At 43.0% G+C, this 23,433-nt stretch overlaps 1 protein-coding gene across 3 annotated transcripts in view; it reads right to left on the bottom strand.

Moving 5' to 3' along the window:
- Positions 1–8,104: 8,104 nt before the first annotated feature.
- The window catches only part of ZCCHC7 (zinc finger CCHC-type containing 7), a 117,763-nt gene continuing 102,434 nt past the window's right edge, over positions 8,105–23,433 (bottom strand). For all 3 annotated transcript variants that reach the window (XM_061362593.1, XM_061362591.1, XM_061362592.1), the window contains 3 exons: positions 15,649–15,744; positions 10,569–10,686; positions 8,105–10,104 (listed from right to left, as the gene is read on the bottom strand). In XM_061362593.1, the coding sequence (XP_061218577.1) occupies positions 9,662–10,104; positions 10,569–10,686; positions 15,649–15,744 (657 nt within the window). In that variant the 3' untranslated portion in view covers positions 8,105–9,661. The remainder of the gene's footprint in view (positions 10,105–10,568; positions 10,687–15,648; positions 15,745–23,433) is intronic.

The raw sequence follows: 23,433 nt of genomic DNA, 5'->3' as shown, positions 1-23,433 counted from the left end.
TCAGTGGCTCTTGCCTCTTTCAAGAGCAAAGGACAGTGCACACAAGTAGCACCAGGAGGCTGGTTCACAAAGGGTACCTGGACCCTCCTGCTGCTGGTTCCTGCAGAGCCCAGACGTTCTAAGCAGGGAAGATGCTGAGCAGAAAGCTGCCAACTTTGCCCAAAACGCACCCGAGTTCCCCCCATCAGGGCTGTGGGAGATTTGGGCTGTTTTGGTGCACACCCCTGTTCTGGCTGTCCTTGCTGTGCAGACCATGTCCCTGCTCCAGGTGGTGCTGCAGGAGGAAGGCAGCCAGTGGGCAAGTGAGACCAGCAGATGGGAAATAGCTCTGCTCCCACCTGGGGACAGGAATAAAACTGCCAGGGCTGCAAAACCCCTTTGGTCACTGGGAGACCTGGTGTGCCGGTGGGCCTGCACAGGAACCATGGGTGCTGGTGGGGGACCTGGAGGGTGCACCAGGGGCCACGGTGGGCTGATTTGAGAGGGCTGAATTAGTCAGCACATGGGACTGCATAACGGCGCTGACACTGATGTGTGCCTCCACAAAGCTGCAGCCTCATCTCCAAGACAGAATAAACTGTTTGGCCTTTGGACAAGATTATTTCTGTTGAGAACAGGATTGTTATCACTTAATTGAAAACAATTATCCAATGCAAATTGGCTTCAAGTTGGCAGGCTGAGTTAGGAAGACAATGCATTTCCAAGCTGTCCCGAGGAGAACTGAGTGCGGTGGCAGAGTGAGAGACTGGGACTGTCCGCAGGGCTGGGGAGGACACTGAGGAGGTAGGTGTTCTTCCTGCAGCATCCACACCCCACAAGGGAAATGGGGGGAGCCTGTCCTGCCTGCCTGGTGCTTTCATTCACTGGGGCCCTCCAGGTTGCCTTTCCTAAGCTCAGACAAGCTTTGAATCTTCCCTGAGCAAAAAGCATCAATCCATCATCAGGCAGCCCCAGCCAGCACCATCCTGCTCCCATCTCCGGCACTGGCTGCAGCAAGCAGACAACATGGGTGCAAACAGGACATGATGCAACTTTGACCTGAGTGTGGCCCAGAGGTACACACTGCCTTCAACCTGATGAGCACAGCAGGAATCTGACATGTCATTTGGTGCCAGAGTGCTGGAGAAGGCCATGGTACCCACACAGCTCTCCATGGGAGCACTGGCACTGGAACTAGAACTGGTTGCTTAAGAAACCTCTGCTGAAGTGTAATGGGGAAGTGTTAACAAGACAAAACCCCGTCCCGTGGGATTTCTTCACCCAAATGATGCAGCTCTCCTGCTGCTGTTGACAGCTGGTACCACAGAGGGGCTGGGCCATAGCTGGGATGTGGAAAGCTTTGGAGAACCAGGGCCTCTGGTGCTCTGATCTAAGGGGCACCTAGACCTCGGCTGAGCTTGTTCTTCTACTGAACCTGTTCCGGCTATTCATAACCAACCCATCATTCAAAATGTCACCTGCATCACCCTGTTCTTGCTGATAAACTTCTGAGAAGAACTAGAGATCCCTACGTGTCTCTGTGAGATTTCCCCCACCCCAAATGCCTCAACACCTGCTGAGCCTTCCACTTTTGGGGTCCCTGTGACCACGTGTGTCTGCAGGCTTCATTTGCCATGGTAAGCCTGAGGAGAGGGATCTGCCAGGGAAGACCCTGCATGGTGGAGGGTCACCTGGGGCTTGTCCTGCCCTGAGTGAGCATGAGTTCATGTCCAGTGAGAAGCCTTTGGGCTTTTGTTACTATGCAGTGGTCCTCTTCCTATCTGCCTACCACAGGGAAATACAGGAAGGCAGTCCAGAGCATATGGAAAGGCGCAGGCACTCCAACTGTAGTTGCAGCAGGAGCAAGCCCTGTGTGGTGAATGGACCTTGGGGTAGAGCCCAGTTCTTTGGCCTCCCCTTCAAAGGGAAATAAAGAATCATCCACCCCATCAGTGTCCTGCTCTCAGTTCCTGTTCTGCTTCTCACGTATGAGTGGGCACCCCCACAGTGCAGGGAGGGCTGGCAGAGGGAAGCAGTGGTGGATGCTTTCTCAGATGTGGCCTCAGCTGAGTCTGGCTGGTGTCTGTATGTCCATGCCACTGTGCTCCCTACGAGGATCCACACCTGCAGTTCAGGGGTGCTTCAAGGCAGTTCTGCCCTTGCTGTTTTCTCCTCTTCCTTTTCATTTTTTCTGCCTCAATGCACTTGAATTAGACAAGACCCTCCTTAATGTACACAACACTTCTGCCCGTGCACAAATACACAGGAGAATACTGAGTTTCCACAACAGTTTTTGTATGATTTGACCAGACTGGTACAAGGTTAATTAAAAACCCCCAATGTTCAAATGCAGTTTCATCAGAAGTATAAAATGCTTCTGCCAGAATCTCTGTCAGGACTTTTCAAAGATAGTGTATTTTACCTGGCAAAGCACAATTAGACACAGTCAAATATTGTCCTGGTTAAATACTATTAATTTTCCTTACATTTGTCATGAATTAATTTTTTGGGGCTGTATCAACAGTGTTTCCTTTATAAATACAACTGGCTCCTTTACATTGAAAAATTAAATTTGCTTTGATAATGAACTGAGGTGCTAATAATCATTTTGCAATGCAAAGAAGTGCAATTACTGGCTGATGTGCCATGAGGTGACACAGGCAGCTGTAGCTGTCTGAAAGTCTGCATCAGTACCAATGGACACAGTGAAGACAGTTCAGAGCCGCTCAGGGTTGCAGACAAAACTTTCCCCATCTGAGGTGCAGAACAGTGCTGCACAGCTGTGAGTGCTCCGTTGGTGCCCTCTGTGCTGCTGGGCACTGTCAGCAGGACTGCACAGCTGCGAGTGTAAACCCCTGTTCCCCAAAAGGGGAACAACTATGCCATGACAATGATGTTTTCTTTCCCTCCACGATGCCCTCGTTCATGCCAGCAGCAAGGAGCTGAAGGGACATGCAGCCACCAGCTTGCACCTTCTTGCCTGAAACTTCTGTCCAGACCGGGGACAAAATCAGGACTGGAAGCAATAGCTTTCCAGGCCCCTGTGCTCCTCTGAGATAGTTCTGCCTGTCAGGGGGCACACACAGGTTGGGTATTAGTTTAAACTGTTTTGGATTTCTCTCACCTGTGAAGAAGACAAAAAACCAGAGGACTTTGGGTACCAAATCAGTGCATGACAGACGAAGAGGAGGAATACAATCCATGCACAACATCCACTTTGGGCAGTGCTTCCTACCTTTACCTGAGGCAGTTTTGCTAATATAATTTTAAAGTTAAAAAAAATATCTCAGAATGTGTATGTATTTTAAAAAAATATTTTGCAGCTTGAGTTGACTTTGTTCTTTCATTGAAAGTAAATTATTAAAAGAATAATTATAAGACTCACGGTGCATGTAAAATCCATCAGGAGTTCTGTGGAACCCTCTTGACACACGCAAGCTAAGAGGAGAAGCTTTACTTAGTCTGGTACAGCAAGTGTTGAATTTCTCATACAGGGGGATTCTTGGAGCTTATGTTCTGCCTAAGCCCTAACAAACAGTATGCAAATTAATTTTTGCAGGACTTTGTGATTAGGCAGTCAATGCTGGAGACAAGCTTTCATGTTGGTGCGGGTCCTCCTGCTCCAGCACTGCTTTAGAAAGTGCACCCACTGATGTTTTGGCAGCAGCAATCAACTCACAGAGCCTCATCCATGTGGGCAGCTTCCCTCACTCATGACTCATTAGCCTGTTGGATTTTTCACCTTTTGTAATAACTCTTGCAAAGAAAGAGATTTCCTCCTGCAGAACACCTGCAGGAGACTTGTGCCACAATACTGAGAAAGGGGGCAAGATTTAATCCAGCCTCATCATTTCAATTCATTGCAGAGATCATCTTCCAGCCCAATGCACACACTGTGAGCTGAATCAACCCTGGTTCCATGTTAAGTCTTTTTGTGGATGCTGGATCGAGCCCTTTGCACCTCTGCTAGCTGGCAGATTGTAGGGATATTTGGGAGACAACCTGTAAGGACTGGATGAGGAAGAAGGGATTCCTTCCCACAAAAAGCAAACCCAGTTCTGGGAAGGAACCAGTCTCTGGTGTGTGTTGGCGACTTGCTGGCAGAAGAATGCAGTCCCGTCTAAATGGTGAATGTGGAACAGGGCAGTGTGAGAGCACCCTCCCTTGCTGGTCTGGCCTGTGAAAGGCTGATGCATTGAGGTGATCCCATCCAGGGATTCAGGCAAACTGAGCCTTGGATTGGCTGTCTTGGTTCCCTCACAGGGCAAAACCTCATCACTCTTGGAAGAGACATTCAGTGACATGTGGGTGGAACAAAAACTGTTGGCAAGAGCTGTCTGATGGGGGAAGCCCTGAATTTTGGTCCTGCTGTCAGCAGGATACTGCTCATATCTGGTGCTTCCCTGGGATCTGGCTGGAGACCCACACAGCACTGGTGACATGGGAGCAGATCACCTTTCTGCCACAAGTTTCAGACCTCTCCTTTGGAGCTGCATGGGGCCCTGCAGCTTGGCTCTCAGTGTTGAAAATTCTGGTCACTGTTCACAGTGGTGCAGTACAGGGTGGCTCTGTAGCTCAGACATGCTTGGTTAAATGACTTTCCTAGAAGATTCTACAATATCTTGTACCTCGATATATATATAAAATATAAAATAATTATATATATAATATAAATATATAATATTTGTAAGATATTTGATATAAAATGTATTGAAGTATATAAAAATACATTATCTAGAATGTATATAAGAATATATACTAATAAATTTTTTTAATGTATATGTAAATATGTATATGTGTGCATATATATATATATATATATTTAGGCAGACTTCAGGGAAAAGAAAGTTTCAAGGAGGAGCCAGCCCTCTATTTCACTATATTACACATTTAATTCCTTTCTACTGCTTGCTGGTATGCTGCAGAGATGTACACCTCAAATCAAAAGTATTCCTTCCTTCCTCAACCTTGCCGTGTAGAGGCTGCAACAAATGATAGACCAAACACTCTCTTCTTTCCTCTTCACTCCTGGGACAACTGCCCCCATTATCAAACAAGACTCTGACCTTTTGATCCATCCATCTTGTCTCCTCCACAGAGTCTGGGCTGAGCTACAGTCCTTTATTTATTCACGCAGTGTAGGTTTCCTCATGCTGCTTCACCAGTGCACATCAACTGTGACCTCAAGACACTATCCTCTCCTGGGATAAGCATGTTTTTCAGTCTCAGGCATCTCTGGAGTAAAGACTGACAGTTCTTTAAAGGAGGGGGGAAAAAGCAGGTGGGAGGAATGACAGGCTGAAATACATTTTGGTTTAATAGGATAAAATGGAGCTTGATGAAAGTAACTCAGTCTGCAAGTCACCAGGCCAAGAACATGATTTTAATGCAGTGCTTTCCTTTAACTAGTACCTAATGTAGTGATATTTTTGATTGTGGAAAACGCTTTAGCCCTTCAGCTATTTTCCTTATCCCATCCTTCTTATCACATGCAGAAACATCTTCAACTGTATTATTTTTAGGCTAAGGTCTGTAAAATTCACTAGCTACCGAACAGAAGCCTTACTGGTAGTGCTGAGGGGCACTGATTATAAGTGACAGCCCACTGGTGCAGAACAAACCCATTTTGTTTCAAGTGGCCCAAGAAAGAGACCTGGGAGTGGAGCCCCCAGCATGGGCACACAGACCAGACGCTTGGTTCTCCTCTAGCAGGTAAGTAGTGATGATTTACTCACTGGTCCAGGTGAAGTTTAAAGATCTGGGGAGAGAAGGTTCACTGACTGGCTGTACACCATGAAACTCCATCTCAGGCTGGAAATAGGTCTGCAAATGAGGGTCCTGCTACAGCCCCAGTGGCGGGCAAGAGACAAACCTGTGTTGCCTCACTGCATCCTGTCACTCCCATGTGCAAGGAGGCTAGAACACCCAGTCTGAGGGAAGATTTTGAAACTGGAGTGGAGTACACTTGCTGGGAGATGTGGCGCACTGACTTTCAGCCACCTGAGCACGCCTCCAGGCTGGAGAGCAATTGCTGAAGACAGGCAGTCCCCTCCAGCTGGTGGGATGTAAGAGTCTTCATTTCCCTGCTCTCTGTTTCCACAGTGCTTCACGATGGGCATGCATAACTTCGCACTACCCAATAGCAGCTCAGGGCACTGCTGCTTATGCATGAGGGAGGGCAGGACCAGGCTGCTGAGAGTGCTGAAGGAAGGGCCCTCATCGGTCCATCCACTCATCAGCTTGCTCAGCCGCCTCTTTCATCACGTGAACTTCATGAGGTTCAACAAGGCCAAGTGCAGAGTCCTGCAAGTGGGTCAAGGCAATCCCCGGTATCAATACATGCTGGGGGACAGAGGGATTGAGAGTAGCCCTGAGGAGAAGCACTTGGGGGTACTGGTGGATGAAAGACTGGACATGAGTGGGCAATGTGCACTTGCAGCCCAGAAGGCCAATCGTATCTTGGGCTGCATCCAGATGAGCATAGCCAGCAGGACAAGGGAAGTGATTCTTCCCCTCTACTCTGCTCTAGTGAGACCCCACCTGGAGTACTGTGTCCAGCTCTGAAGTCCTCAGTACAGGGAAAGACATGGACCTGTTGGAGAGGTTCCACAGAAGGGCCACAAAAAGGATCAGAGGAATGGAGCACCTCTGCTATGAGGAACGGTTGAGAGAGTTGGGGTTGTTCAGCCTGGAGAAGAGAAGGCTCCATGGAGACCTTATTGTGGCCTTTCAGTTCTTTATAAGAAAGATGGGGACTTTTTAGCAGGGACTGATGCAACAGGATGAGGGGTGACGACTTTAAAAGAGGGGGGATTCAGGCTGGACATGAGGAAGAAATCTTCTACAATGAGGGTGGTAAAACACTGGCACAGATCGCCCAGAGAGTTGGTAGATGCACTGTCTCTGGACATATACTGTGATTCTATGATCTCCACCAGGTTGTTCAGCTCTTTCCTGAAACCCACCAGCATGACAGCATGACCCCCTTAGGCAGCTCGCTTCTGTCTCCTTGTCAGCTTTACCATTTTAGGGTCTTTTTCCTTAGTGGCTCAGTTACACATTTCTTTCTGTTCTTTAAATGCATGTTTTGCTGTTCCACTGACTCCCATATTAATAACAGAATTTTTACTTTGCACGTTATTTATCCAGATGCCTTTCCTCTTGAAAACAGATCAGCCTTTCCTTGATAGTTGCATTATCTTGGCCCTCTGAATCACCTCCAAATTCTCTAAGGGGCCCTCTACAGCAGATTTGCCCTCTTTTGCTGTGCAAAGCCTGACATAAAGTAGTATTTGAGCTGATGTCTTAACCTGCCATGACCTAAGTAGGCTTGTGGTTATTGCTCCAGTTTTTGTATGTTTCTGCAGTTATGTTGTTTCCTTTAACACAGCATTGCTGCCTCATGGTCAGCAGCTTATGGGATCTGCACAGCAGCACTGATCCCTGGTCACTCAGATCCTGGCATTCATCTGCAATGTTGCCAGGAATTCCTTCATCCAGATCCCATCTGCTTTCAAGTGTTCTTTTTCTCTTCATATGCTTCCAAATACACCACTCTCCTGTGCTTTTACTCACTGTCTTGCAACAACAAGCAAGACATGAATCAGAGCAAGGGCCAGGTTAGGTATCTGCAGGAGCTGGAAAGAAAGTCAAGAGACGTTTCAATCAAAAATGTATAATCTGGTGCTTGCAAAAGTTACTGCCAGTGACAGGCACAAGTCACAGTCTACAGTCAGGTGTCTGCGGGTCAGAACCATAGAATCGAGCAGGTTGGAAAAGACCTTGAAGATCATCAAGTCCAACCGCTCCCCAGCACTGCCAAAGCCACCACTAAACCATGTCACTAAGGGTCTCGTCTATATGCTTTCTGAACACTCCTAGGGATACCAGTCCTTATCACACAACTGTACAGTGAAGAAAATGGTGAGGCCACCACAATTTCACTGAGCCATTTTTACCTTAACCACCCCCCCCCCCCCGATTTATTCAGTATTAGCTTGAAAAACAGTGGAGGAAACACATCTTGAAGACAAGATGCAAAATTCAGCATACAAGAAAATATGAGTTTTAATGTTAGGGTACAGCCTTTTCAAGAATGGAATTAGTATTTTCTTCATTTTTTTATTATTTTTATTAGGGCTAAAAATGATTTACTTTTTCAGTATTGTGAGGAACTTTTCAATCAGGTGATCACTGAAATTAAACTTCGGTTGCCAGCAAGGACACACACATAAGCAAAACAGGGCATTAGGTTCTCAAGTATATTATGCAGGTGTAGCTCTACTCCAGCCACCTCTGAGATGAGGTGATATGGTCACTAAAATACCAGTGTTCTCACTGGCAACTTTGCCAAACAAAAAGCTGATGAATTCAGGGAGTACCAGCAAAGAATACTACTGTCAGAATGATAATCCTGAACTGTTTCTAGTGTACCTGTATCAGTTTCTCAGATGCCCTTAAATTAGCACAGGTTACAAATGCTTTCCAATTTTAAAACACAACTGTAGCCAAAGGCCTATGTCTTAGTAAAATTAAGAGAGGACATGCACTTTTCTGAAACTGAGTTGTTAGTTACTATCAATTGCTTAGCAAAAGGAGTGGTATAGGATGGAGCAGGCCGTGAGTCATAATTTCCTTTTCAAAACCAGGAGAATCTCTTGCCAGAGGTGACATAGTTTCAGCTCATGAAAGAGAAGAAAACTGGTTTGAATTATGCTTAGTAATGTGAGAAAATGTGAAATAAAGCTACATTTTTTTATATTCCTTGTGAAGTTTTATTTAGGTTGCTCCTTTGATTAAGCACTTCTTCTTACAAAGCTTTTAAACACATTTAATTCCAGTGTACAAAAATACCTGTCTTTAAAAAAATTACTAAATTTTAACACAGTATGTCTGGAACCAAATAAATCTTTCATACTCTATCTTTTCACCAGAAATAACTTCCACGTCAAGGGGAACAGGACATATTTAATTTGAGATGTAAACTCTGTTCTCAGCTGCTTTCTCCTGCCCTGCTGACTAGATGGCAAAGAGAGGGAATGGGTCTGTGCAACAAAAATTGTGGCACTGGGGGTGATGGATCCACAATGGAGCATGAGGCAGAAGACTGTCAAATCCCAAAGTGCAAGCCAATGACTTTGCAACACCCTCATTCTGGGAGGGACTGAAGTGAAACAGTGCCCAGCTGCAAGCTGGAAAATACTGAGTGGCTGCAGGAAACATGCTTTATATCCACATCTCTGGTCTGCATTCCAACTTCTAACATGAGAGTCTTTCCACTGTCAGCTCCAAAGGCATTGTGTTCCCTAGCAACACATCCTGCTCTGGCAGGCAGAGCAACACCTCACTGATGAAAAAACAAAAGCTACCAAACCAAGCACAGCCCCTTTTACCTCCATATCCCCCCCCTGAAGCAAAGAAAACAAACTTACAGCCTATACTGGGACTGCTGGAAAGTACAGCCACTCCAGGCACAAGCACTAAGGCCGCCTGTCAAATGGCCAGTTCATGACAGACAGAGCACTCCCTTCTGGGAACAGAATTAAGTGTGTGACTTGTGCCTGGGCATGCCCATGTGGGTTCAGGGACAGACTCAAATTCAGTTGTACTAAGAGAGGGACAAAAATAAAGAGAAGATGGAACTGGAGTCAGTAAATGCCAGTGCTACATATCTACTTCCTTATTACCAGGAAGAAGACCTCTTCTTCTTCTGTTTTATGAGAAATAAATCCCCAGTGTTACCAGCAGTAGCATCTTTCCGCTTTTTCCATTTCTTCTTTCTTTTAGCACCTTTCAGAGACTCCTGCGTGTAAGCAGTCTTGCTGCCTGAGAATGCCTTGAAAATGGACTTGTGATGGATTTTGCTGCCCTTACATGCCTGCCTTTTACACCCTCTAGGGAAGTCCTCTTCCAGGTTGTGGCTGATTTCAACATCACTCCTGTATTTCTCTTCTCTGTGTTTCTCTGCCTGGGACATCTTCACCCTTTTGTGACACTTGCCATCTTTCTTATGTTTCCGATGTTCTTTCCAAGACTTGTTCTTTTTCTTACAGCTGTGCCCCTCATGTTCCTCCTCCTGCCATGGTATCTCTGGCTTTTCAGGCAGAAGGCCAGCTTCATATAGTTCTGTAAAACAGAGCAGTGCCTTTTAATATGCATGCAAAACACCTAAAACATAGTGCTGAAGCCATCACAGCTGTCCTTGTGTTTTTATGAAGTTAGTTAGACAAAAATTCATCTCTGGTAGATTTTTTCATAGTATTTTTTTTTTCTGTCAGTAGACTAGAATCTTAACAAGTTACATTTTAATCCTCTTCTGGCTAATTTATATCATTTTCAATCTCAGTGGATTTTTTAGAATTAAAGCATCTGACCACATCTACCTTGTGACTTTGACACAGTAAATTTCCATGATAGTCAGGGTTGAATAAAGTCACAAATCTTATACTACTGTTAAGACTACCTGCAAATCCCTATAGCCTTCCCAAACTGTGAAAGTAATCCCACAAAATTTCTGGAAACATTAAACAGAGAAAAAAAGTATTTTGAAGAGCTGAAAGGCAGGAGAGATCTCTCAAAACATACTGTACCTGCAACCTTTCTTTTTAATCTGTTTGCCCTTCTCTTGATATCGTATTCATCATCATAGTAGCAGATGAATGGAGAAGAAGGTAACATGCTTCCATGCATCCGCCTTTCTGAGCACTCCTGCAAAACACATTTCAAGTCACTAGATGTGGCTGAGCTGTCTGGAAGGAAAATCAGTCAGATTCTGGAGATGCTGGTCTGCACCTGTGGAGGATGTGGCCAGCAATTGTTTAAACACTGATAATTCTGTTAACATCCAATAACCCTTCCTGTGCACACAGAGAAACACACATAAAATAAGCCAAGCTGCAGTTCTCTCGTAGCAAATGGAAGGAATCCTATGTCTTCCTGCAGTTCCTACACATCTGCAGGACCGACAGAAGCAGAGGTCTAGAAGGAGGTGAGTGCTCGGTAAATATGAGGCGGACTGCAAGCAGAGCTGTAGCATCTGGAGCATCGGGCTGTCCTCCCTGCAGCCAGGACAGGTCCTCCCACCACCAGCTGCTTCCTGGTCTCCACATGTCCTGTCTCCTTGAAAGGAAAATGCTTCTTATTGCAGGGAATCTCTTTTAAACTACATCATTTGGGCTGGAAGTATGTGCAGAAATGTGGCAGACTGCAAGGGTGGGATTGGCTGAAGGGGAAGTAAGCAGTGATAAGGAGCTGGGCGCAGCATCCTCCCCACACTGTCCACATGCAGACAGCGTGGCTGCTGCAGTTTTCTCATAGATGTAATTGAAAACCAAATCCTACAGGTGAGTGCTGTGCAAACACATCAGATCGTAGGAAAGTGGAAGAGAGCCCGAAATCATCATCTGCTTTGAGGAAGCGGTTGGCTCTTGTATCATGTGCATGTGAGCCTATTCCCAAACACTTCATTCAGCAGTGTGGATTATTCCACTGCTGTACACAAAGTTTTAGTGGTGTCTTGTGAATCAGGCTTACTGGGATGTTTCCCACAGTTCTTTTTTTCTTTTTCCCCAGAGTAGCATGTGATATATATATATATGTATATATATATATATATATATATCTTTCCATCCTTCCAAATTGCTTGTTAGCTGTTGTGCTTTGCAATATCACCTTTCTACTGCCCAAATCTAGTGAACTCTGGGCCTTACTATTCTCAAGAAACTGTCAGGATCTTTCACTCATCCTGATGTTTCCGCCACAAGCTAAGCAGCTTTCCTTCTTTTGTTTATTATTTCCAGTGCCACCTCTAGCACCCCATTTTCCCTGTGTGTTCTCTTGCCTCCTCCCCTCTCTTTCTCAGAGACAGGGTACATCAAAGATGCATTTTGCATGTATTTCATATTTCTCAGCTTGTATTTGGCCTTTCCTTGGCTGAAATTAAATGAAGAATCATGCTGTTCTCCACAGTGTCCTCCAAAAGGGTATTGTTAGGCTGTGTGACAACTGGCTTGTCTTTACGTGCACAGAGGAGTGTGGATGAGCAATGGCAGCTCGTAGCTGGAGCCTACCCAAGTCTGAGGGATCAGCCTTATACCCCACTGCGAAATTATGCTGAAAGGGACCTAGAAGGGGCATGCAAGTCCATCCATTGCCTGAGGCTGTTAGCATTAGCTATTCAACCGAGAAAAGAATATCCTGGAAGTCAATTGCATTTCACACTGGACACCTTGAACAGCCACCTATCAATCCACAAAGAAGCCTTCTCTCTCACCTTTCCAGGGTTCTCTATCTGCCTTGCCCAGATTTAAGACAAGAGAAAGGAGTAACAGACAAATGGCACTTCAAATACCTGTGTTTCATCTTAGTGAAATCTAAGACTGGCCTTTAGGCAGGCACGTAGATGCCTGTCTATTTGGAATAAATGAAAGAAAATGTTATCCCTAAACATTGCCAAAGAGATTACTGAAAATGACATTGATTGGCTTTACACAGGAGTATGCAAAGACACACTCATCTTTGTTTGACAGCTGCAAAATGTACTGCTTGAGATCCTGCTTCAAATCTAGGGCTTGCTCTGCAGGTGTGTGGCCATTCCTTCTTTTTGTTCAGTTAATGTGCTGACAGAGAGAGAAGCTTTAGTGAATGAAATGCACATGCCACTCAAATCAGCACTCCTTTTTTCCTCAGCAATGTCCAACACGCACTTGGATATATCCTTCCCTCTCAAGTAAGCTGCCACTGCTGCCATACACTGTGTACTGTTAAATACTCTTGGGACAGTCTTCAGTGCTAGAGGTATCATACAGAGGACGGAAAGCAGAGTCTGCTACCAACCTGCAAGAGTGTGTGATTGGCATACTGGATGTGAATGCAAGGCACATCTGCAGATACTGTACAACTCGTTATCACTACTGCCTTGAGAACTTGCTGCAGCCTAAATAATGCAATAGGCTGTTTCTCATTAACTTACCCTCCTTCTTAACTTTCCAATGGTGGTGTCCCCTAAGATGACCACACATTTGTTATGGATCATTGGAGACAATGTTTTGGATGTGTGGATTGCTGCAAAATGAACTATGATGTAAAGTCTACTAGAGACAAATTATTTCTTGTCCTAATTAAATCCTTCATTTATATAAAAACATGTCTGTCAATAAAAAATAAAACAAATTCAGGAAACATAACAGTCAGGTGATGGCACCTCTGACACTTTACGTCTTAACTGTTTCCACTTCTACAAACAAGAAGTGGTCTGCAATGATGGTCTTACCAGAACTCCACAGTTACCTCTGGAATTTAGTACTGTTTTTGCTCTTGCCTCTGCTTCTAGGAAAGCTCTCCCTAGACCTCTACCAAACAAAAGGAATTTCAGGTGTTCCTAAACTAGATAAAATGGCAACACGTAAGGAAAGGACTAGAGTGGGAAGCACTGGTTATGATGCATATATGAGAAACTAACCCTAACCTTGTCTTCTTGGTCAGTTTGTTATTCAGCTGCTTTAACTGCACAAAAAAAAAGCAATAGAACATAATTCCTGAGGTACAGAAATTGGAAAAATGTTAAGATGCTTGACATCATAAGTAATTTTTTTTCTGTTAAAAATATTAACATTAAAAAGAAACAAAAATCCCTTTTCACCCTTAAATTACAGGCAGATCTTTCATGCTGACAGAGCAGCTCACCACATGAACTAAGGCACTGATTATGTTCTCAGCTTTCTTAGCCAGTGAGAGATGCAAACCTCAGAAGTGTTCCTTGTTCAGCTGGGTCACTGTGCAGATTCACATGCAAGTTCCCAGTCCAATTTCCTCATCCATTTTTGGACAGGAAGTTTAATGATTTGAGGGCAAATGCTCAGTTATCATTACATAACCTGGTGTGTGTCCTGGTTCTTTTTCTGTATGCATATAGGAAGTCTGGTATCTTTGCCCTTCTGTGTTGTGACTGTGACTTCTCCATTTTCATTCTGTCATTACTCAGGCTATTTCTGCTCCTCATACACTAGTAAAAATACTACCTTACCTTCTTTAGCTTTGATAACTGAAAAGTGTTGTCCTTGAGTCACTTTACTGCCTTACTAATTTCAAACAGTTACTACCATTTTCCATCCAAGCTATCAGCTCCTCCCACATATTTACAAATCATTGTTACAGCAGCTGTATTTGTATCCATGTATGGCTGTCTACCTTCCTCAAATGCCAGTTTTTGACAGGTTAGTAAAATGTTCCTTATCCATTGCTGGCAGTCAGCCTCACTTCCTTCTTCAACCCTCTCACTTCTGTTTTTATTGTATATGTCCATTTTAGAGTCCATATTACTGGCAGGGGTTTTATTCTGCTTTTGTTTAACAGCATCAGTTTCAGTGCTGTTTTTATAGGCATTATCAGCTCTAGTTTGAAACACCAGAACAAGCTCGTTTGCATGACTGTGCTGCTGAGGAATCACGCTGCTGCTGCACACATAGCTGTGCCTTGAGCAGATGTCCTGCAGATGAAGCCAAGGATTTGGACTCCTGTACCACAGGCAAGGCAGTGCGTGTAACCATGCTAGGGGTGACAACACGCTGGTGGCAAACAGTGGTCTCTTACCAAGCTTGGACTGCAACCCCTGCTTATTTCCTGCCCCTCCCAATCCAGAGGAGCAGGCAGCCACGTCTCCTGGTTGTACACAATGGCCTTAGCTCCAAGAATAAAATCTTCACTTTTCTCCAAAGACAGCTCAGCACTGAAAATCTTCCATTCATCTTCCAGCTCTGCCATGAGAAGATCCCAGCAAACCTGCCCTACCTGTCCCACTATTTCCCACAGGGATTAACTGTTCATCTGAAAACAGCAGCAAGCTTTTAACAATACATATTCAGTAGCTGTAGGAGCCAACACACAAAGCATGCAGGAGAAGGAAGGAATTTGCTATCTCTAAGCTGTGGGAAACTATAAACTTCACCTATCCAATGCATGAGTAACACTCATTTTCTAGAATACTTGTGCCCCATGAACTTATTCCATAAAGAAAAGAACTAACATTGTTTGGTGTTGGTATTTGCAGGTGGAGAGCTGCACTTGTCACAAAAGGGGCCTCAAAAAGGTGATAAGCATCACCAAGCAACCCCAGAAGATGCAGCAGACCTCCAGTTTTTACTGAAGCCACTTAAGGCTCATAATGTCTGTACACCTTACAGAAGGATAATGTCAACTTTAATTCAGTTGTTGAATTAAACTAAGAAACTACAAGTGAAGAACATCAAAAGCAGGCAGAAACAGAAAATTCCTAAAATGGGATTTCAAATCGGCAGGCTGATTGTTGTGAAAAACCTTACATGATGTTGAACATGGCAGTAAAAAAAAAAAAAGCTGTGCTTACCAACTGTTTATTTTCCAATATTCTCCCCAAAATTAATTTTGATTCAGGATTTAAAAAATAAAGCAATAAACATGCCAAGGAGAAATAGTAACTTTTCCTCCATATCTTTAAATCCGATGGGTAAGATCACTTAATACATTGGCCTCCACTGATTACAGCAATGCTGCAAAACCAAACATTTCATTGGAGTGGCCCTTCATAGAGCATTAGCTTGACTCTTCCAGCTCTTTTCTCCAAACTCCTATCATGTCAGAGATGAACTACCCAGGGGATACATTTAACATTAATGCAGAGACTGCTAAACTTACATATCCGAAATGTCCTTTCCGGGAACAGTTGTAGCAGTACACTACAGCAGAGCGCTCAGAGTGAGAACTGGCTGCCTTGATGGGTCCTGGCTTTGTCTGAAAGATAGAAATAGGCAAGAATTAGGTCTGGCAGTATTCTGAATGCTGAATTAAAGATAAATTTAAATGACATAAATATAATTTTGTTATGCTTAAATCAAAACATTCCTGCTTGCTGTTGGAATATTTAAAAAAGAAGCCAGTGGCTCATATTACTCTAATTTTGCAGAGCAAAGTTCAGACTGAGCATCACAGGTGAGGTGGGAAGAGGCATCCCCTGTATCTATTCCACCTGGCACTGTTATTTCAGCTCTGAATACAAGAAAACAAACTGTTGATTCATCTCTTTCCCCTCCTCCTTGTCTCCCAACACCCTCCGGCTCTCACAGATGCCCCACCATCCCCTAGGACAGATAGGGCTATCAGCTATTGCATCCACCAGCTGGAGATGCATATTTGTGTGTTGCTGAACTAGCCTTGCTTAAAGCCATACAGCAAAGATCTGATGGAGATGCAGGACCTTCACCCACTGCATTCCCAAGCTTATGTTTGCTTCCAACAGCAGTGCCCAGGAGTAGGCACACTGCAGGAGGACCTGTCAGTCTTTCGAAGAGAATGGGGAAGTGGTTCTGCTCCAGGCAGAGGGGACACCAAGCTATGGTCCACAGCTGCTCCTGGGGCTTGCATAAGGTGAAGGAATGCTCCACTTACATAAGGTGAAGCATGCTCCATCAAATTCAAGGGAACAGGCAGCTCTTTTTTTTCCCCATTTAGCACCACTAAGTGGAATACATGAATATACTGTCTATATCTTTACTTTTCTCACACACAACACATTCATTCCCTGGAGAAATAACTGCCACAGAGCCTGTACTGTTGGAATGGGTATGAACAAAGGGTGCATGAATGCTAGCTAAAATCCAACAGGGCAAAAGAGTGACCTTACTGTTTCCAGCACTGCATGCATTTCCTCTGCATGCACTGCATGCATTTCCAAAAAAAGTAGCATTTGGTAAAGCTCAAGACAATAATTGCTTTTTTCTTTAAAACTGCTTCACCCTATTCTTCCACTGTTAGAGCTGCTGTGTTCCATATAGGCCTCCAGAAGAATGACGGCAGTACTTGTAAAATAGGCAGAAACAACAGAAATCTTCCAATGCCGTTTTTTATTAATCTGATCACACCTGCAGGGTCACCTTATTTTGAACTTCTTCAGCCTTGGGTTTAAATGCATGTTTCTGATTCATGTTCCTCAGTTCACATTCACTCACCAGGAGGAGGCTAAAGGAAGACCAGGTAGAGTGACACATCCAACAGTGATTTGTCACAAAAGGCAGGAAAACAGGGAAAGGAAAAAAACCCACCACCTATAAATTAATTTATATATTTTTCATCCATGTCTTACAGCAAGAGCTATCCAGCTAACAGCAGTGTGTGACCTACTAAACCAGCTTAGTTTTCCAGGCATCCTTTTACCATAAACACGTAACAGGCAAGGAAAAAACCCCACCAAATGCTAACATCCCCTTGAGGAAAAATCTGTGGGTTTAATTTACTGGATCAATCACCTGTATTCTAGTTAGTTTTCAGAATTACGAGTGGCCCCCAAAATCACCTCCACTTTGGACAGGGCTCCTAGAAAGCTAAAATAAATCCTATGAGTGATACCTTCCTCTACCTTCCCACCATATAGAATTTTAGCCATATTAAATCTGCTTTCAAAGCTGAAGTCCACTGAAGCCCACACTGGGATGCTGCCACAAAGCCCCAGAAGTTTCCCTCAGTCAGTCCCTGTCTGCTCAAGAGCTCTGTGACCAGAATACTAGTGCAACACAGCTGTCAAAAATAAAGACCACTACTTTCTGCCATGTAGGCCTTAAAATTCACCATAAAATCAGTCTGAAAATGACATGATTATACTATTTGGTCTTTGCAAAGTGCAGTGTAACAGTAACAATAACCATGTCTTATTCCAGAGATACAATCCATTACATTCCAAGATGTTGTCTGCTAAAATGCCTGCTGTAGGGTCTCACCCCTTCCTCTGGTGAATGGCCATCCTTCAATGCAAGTAAGTATGATTTTGGCCATTGTTAGTGTTCTTGTGTTGAAACTCTAGTAAAACTCACACTGACTTCAAAACACTTATTATTTACAGGAAAGATAAGTAAGATCTTCCACTGTTTTGAATTGGGCTTTTGAAAATACATGCCAGCTGCTTGGATACCGACAAGAAATGGACCATGCTCACCAAAGCACTGTAGTGATTTATATGGCTAAATTAGTATGTGAAGAGCCTTTACACACTCCTTACTAGGTGCCTCAGTGTAATCCAAAAGTTAAACACACAGCAGGAGATGCAAACAGCTCACCTGGATCATAAGTTATGCCTGGCATTGGCTGGTGGGTTTGCCTCCCAGTGCCAAACACTTCCAGTTCTCAGTGCATTTCTGAGAGCTGGAACTCAACAGATGTGCCAAATGCTGGTTGCACTCCCACCCTGCTCCCATCCCTCCACTACCTGCCGAGCAGCCTGGTCTTGCTAGGGACCAGCTAAAACCACCTGAAAACTGGGTGTAAACATGTACAGTGGGGCTTTCATTTACAGCAGGAGTCCCACAGACTTCACAGCCCCCAGTAACCCCAACTGCCCCCCTCTGAGCCAGCACCCCCCACCCCATTTACTTCTGTTTAGTTAATAGAAAAGGTCACATTCAAGTAAAGAAATTAAACTGAATACTTGCAGGTCAGATTACAACTCTACATAACTTTACTCCTTTCCAAAGCTAAACAAAAAAGGAAACCCTTGTGTTATAAACCCTCTGTTTTCTATTTATTTAGGGCTTAAAAAGGCATCTAAAGACTCCAGCCATATGGGTACAAAATAAACTATTCATCAGCATAGCTTCTTTATGTTATAGGGTTATGGGATTTTTACAAACATTTAAATAATCTACATTTGTAGGGTGATATCTTGGAGATTACTTCACTATCAATATATAGAAGTAATAACTTGGTAGATAACATTACCTATGAAAGGTCCATCCCATCTGCTATTCTTGCTGAAAGCTTTTCATGCACCAGTAAACTCAGTAAATATCAGAAGATAAAGCATAAGCCTACCACGCCATGGATTTACTCCTAATGTCTCCTCAAAGTGCAGCCTGATGCAATGATTACAAATGATTTTTCTTCTAATGTCATTTTACATAACCCTTTTTTCTGCATGAGTAGTTAGTGCAGAATGAATGAATGAATGCCATTAAAACAGTTAATCATTATCTGGGACACTGGCCTTCCTCCCTTCTCAACTAGGAATCTCCATGACAAAGGCCAAGAGATCAAAATGCCAGGGCTGACTCTCTGGCCTATTTCTGACAGCAATTTTTTATGCAAATGGACCTGCTGGGCAGCTCCCTCTGTGACCTTGAGCTCCCTTTATCTGCACTGACTTTGATCCAATGAAGGCTTGCTTTTACGAAGCTCATTACTACTTAGGATCTGCAATCTGGCTAAATCTCACTAATTGCAGAAAATCTTCTGGTCTCCATTTTTGTGTATTTCTCTGCTACTCTGCATTATGTGATGCATGGAGCTCAGCGATGTGCAGGACCAGATGCAAGACCCTTTCGTGCAACTGAAACTGCCCATGTTGGACAAACATGGCACGCTTCATGATTCAGATCAGTATGATGACATACACCCAGCTTCTCTGACAGCCAAGGGCAGCTGGAGCCCACTCTGCAGTCATCTCTCATAACTCACCAAGATACATCTGACCCAAACTGATAAAATACCTGCCAAAAGAAAAGCTTCCCACTATATCTTGTATGCCAGTGAAACCACTCTGACAACTAAAAAAATTCAGAAAAGTCACCGTGCCATCCACTCTTGTAATCAGGTGAAACCAAGGTCATGCCCTCAACTGATCCATCAGTGTCCATCTACCATCACACTGCCTCTGCCTAAGGCTTGCACGGAAGGGTTGGTTTTATTTTTGTTACATCCAGCACCAGTTTGGCTAACTCTGCTTTAGTATGTGAGGGAGTAATTCTGTAAAACTTTTACTGAACACATCCCTGGGCTGGCTTGCTACGGCCACTTATACCACTTCCAAATCACCCAGCACCACTCTTGTGTGCTGAGAAGAGAGTGTTACTTCTTCTAATCCATTATTTCAATTGCTATGCTTATAACTAACCTAACAGATAATTTTTAGTGGGTTTTTTTGTTGTTGTTGCAATCTAAAGATAACTAATTAAACGGTGGATTAAAGAAAGAAGTGCAGGGGGAGGACATCTACACAACCCAAAATGCCAACACAGGGCATTCCTTCCAACAATGCACCCACCACAACCAATGCATGAGTTCTGCATACTGCACAGTCTAGTTTTGTGCAATTCACTGAGACAAACAAGATGTAAGACTGGGAGTAAAAGTCATTAGCAGTGATGTTTCACCAATTTCTTGAGCTACTGAAAGATGATCATCAAATGAATCATTACATACCATAGGCAGTAGACTCAAGTTGGACAAGGAAACAGTCAGAACAGCTCTATCACTGCAAAATGTATACTTTCATTTTCCCTTTACAGATTATCATAATCTACTTGCATACCAGCTGAAACAATGGCAGGTTAGCATCATTCCCTTATATTCAAAATTGCCAATGTAAGATATCATGTAATATTGTAATTATACTAAGGGGTTTTGTTGTTGTTATTTTCTTTAACCATGTCATGCACCCAGTAGACTTGCATTCCATTGGGTAATTCCTTAATTAGGCAGATTTTTGAAACAAATATTATGCACACAACAGACCGGAACGTCTCCTTTGGAGTCTTCCTAGTCTATCAGGTGATTGCATCATTAAGCCACACATGCTACGTAGTAAAAACCCTCATGAAAATTCATGGCAGAAACATATTGAGCTTGATGCATACTAATAAAGGAGAAAAAAACCAAACCTAGTATTTTGATTTTTAAGTTCCCCAAACAATTATAAACCAAATAATTTCTTTACCAATTTTATTTCTTCATTTATTCAGCTATCTAAAAAAACTTGCTCTTCCTATAGCAGTTCTGAAGGTCACATGTGGGTATCTTTCCACTAATTACACCTTGTAATTGTGTTTACTAAATGTGCTTGTAACATTCTTTCCACCTTTTTGGGTAACAACAAAACAAAAGGAAATAATCAGGAAATCAGTGATTTAACTGAACTTTAAGGTTTGGGTTTGGGTTTTTTTTAAGTACATGATACACATTAAATTGCAGATCCATGGACAAAATTTTATTTTGTAATTGCACAGTCTGGAAAACCAAAACCTTTTCCAAAAGAAGGAATTGAACTTGTTTGGTCCACAGTACAAGCACTGTGAAGCGGTCATTTTCTACAGAAATAGGACATTTCTATACCTCATTTTAAATAGATGCAAATAGCATCTACAATTGACTGTGTGAAAACATTCAAGGAAGAGACAAAAAGTACAATATTACGTATTTAAAAGAAATGAATGTAATCTTTCAATGCTCTTACAAGCAGATAAAAAAATACTGAAATATTAATTCAAAAAGTCTTTTCTGAAAAATAGACAAAAATTTCTCAAGTTTGTACAGAAAATGAATTTATGCAAGATAGTAAGGATAACAATACAATCCCTGAATACCTCAAAATCTTCATGGTTTAAAAAGCATCCCAATTTTCTCCAAAGGTGGTGGCATCTATCCAGTCGTCCATGGCTAATTTTACACAGAATGCAAAATGTTATTTAAATAGGATAGTGCATTAAACTTCAACTATTTCTGATGTAGCTCTCAAACTACAAACCTATCTTTCTTCTATTTTAATTTTAAAGCAAGTTAGCAAACACTTCCTTCTTAATCCCCAGAGACTACCTATACAGTGACACAAATGCACAAATTTATGACAGTAACATAAGCGCTCCTCCGAAGTAACGTGCAGCATTAAGTGAAATCGTTTCCTGGAAAGATATTATAGGTATCTATATTTTATTTGCCATCTTAAACACATCTGGGTCTTTATGACCTTATTTTTAAAATGTATTTCCTTTTTTACATTTCCTAGTGCAAATGGACTGCATAAATAAGCAATGTGCTATGAGGCTTCAGACTAGCCGATAAACCCTTTCAATTTTCATGCCAGCTTCTTCTTTTGTAATTCAAATCTGGCTGAAAACTGGCAGCTCTGAAAACTGAAACAAGCACTGCCACAAATACCTTGTAATGCTATCGACCTTGTCTGCCCATGCAGTGAGAAAGGGAGATGCATATGTGTCTGCAGTCATCCAGATAACACAACTCATTTTTTGGGGGGGGATAACAGAAGCCAGCCCCGGACTGTGCACCAAAAGCAGTCATTACCAGGCAAGCTGGAGAATAAGTCTCTTCAAAATACACAGCACATTTAAAAACCATATACAGGGCTCAGCCACTGCTTTCATTACCAATTTTAATTTAGCTCCTTCAGTTTGCCAGCCAGATAAACTCTTTAGTGCTGTTTTTTAATCTATTTGCCACATTTTATGTTTAAGATTATAGTAATATGGGACAGGAGAAGGAATCACTTTTAGAGGAAATAAAGAAATAGATCCGCTTATCAGCGCCCATCAGAAAGTTCATTAATCAGCCAGGCTTTGTGCCCCCTAAATTGAAAGGTTAAATAATCCTCTCAGGAATATTTCTTTGCACCACCACCAATTGTCCAGAGAGAAGCTGCCATTCACAGCACTCTGGATCGGTGACAGGGTATTTTACCACTGTTTGGACCCCAAACAATGATGGACAAATGGCCTGGCTCACAAAGAAACCTTTTAGTACAAGGATGGAGAAAGGACCACAAGCTTTGAAGTGGGTGGGGGAGGCGGGTGGCAGGGAAGAGGCAGGGGAGGAGGAGGAGACTTATGCATAGGGACATGTATATTTTATTCAGATGTTTATTAGGAGACTTGCCAAACGTCATTAGATACGCGCCCAGGTGTACGCATGCAGAGCGCACCGGTCGGCACTGTACCACGCACACTCAGTGCACTAAGTATATGCATACTTACACATACATTTATACAGTAATCTGAACACAAACATTTGCAAAGCCTGTAACACCAGAAGATGAACAGAACTGAAGCATGGTTATATTTATTAGCTAATACACTGGGGAGCCCAACAAACCCCCCGGTTTTAATTTTTACTGTCATTCTAGATGATTTACAGCTTCCTCTCTCTCTTTCTCTCTTTAACCTTTATGTCGCCTACTAATCACCTTTCACCATCAGATGCGCAAGAAGGAAGCACCACACCTGAAATAACTTTCTTATGAGAACATTCTTACTAGATACTTGCTTTGAGGCAATTCCTGTTCACAGCTAAAATAGAAGTAAACACAGAAAAAAATAGTGCTACTGGAGGGTAAAAGATGCCAAAAGAGTGGTTCATCAGTTTGCTAGCAGTGAGTTTTTGCTGGGATACATTCTAAATAAACAGCAATTCAACCTTTTTTTCTTTAAACATCCTAGCAGCTAGGCTTCCATCTGTAGCACCCTTTACTGACCGACAATGTTACGGTAACATTTTTCTTACATTACCAACATGTTAACCATGCATGGTAATGTTTATCAATCTCCTCATAATTTTTTATGCATTCTCCATTTAAGAGCATCATATATATCCAGTAATACCATGATTATTTTTACCTAGCTTTGCAGTGAGTGACATTCGTCCATACTGTGC

This window comes from Neopsephotus bourkii, unplaced genomic scaffold, assembly GCF_033783945.1.
Source record: "Neopsephotus bourkii isolate Nb327-2 ecotype Australia unplaced genomic scaffold, CSIRO-AGI_Nbou_v1 NB_1131, whole genome shotgun sequence".
Lineage (NCBI taxonomy): Eukaryota > Metazoa > Chordata > Aves > Psittaciformes > Psittacidae > Neopsephotus > Neopsephotus bourkii.
Note: the sequence above shows the minus strand (reverse complement) of the source record. Positions and strands in the feature narration are given on the sequence as shown.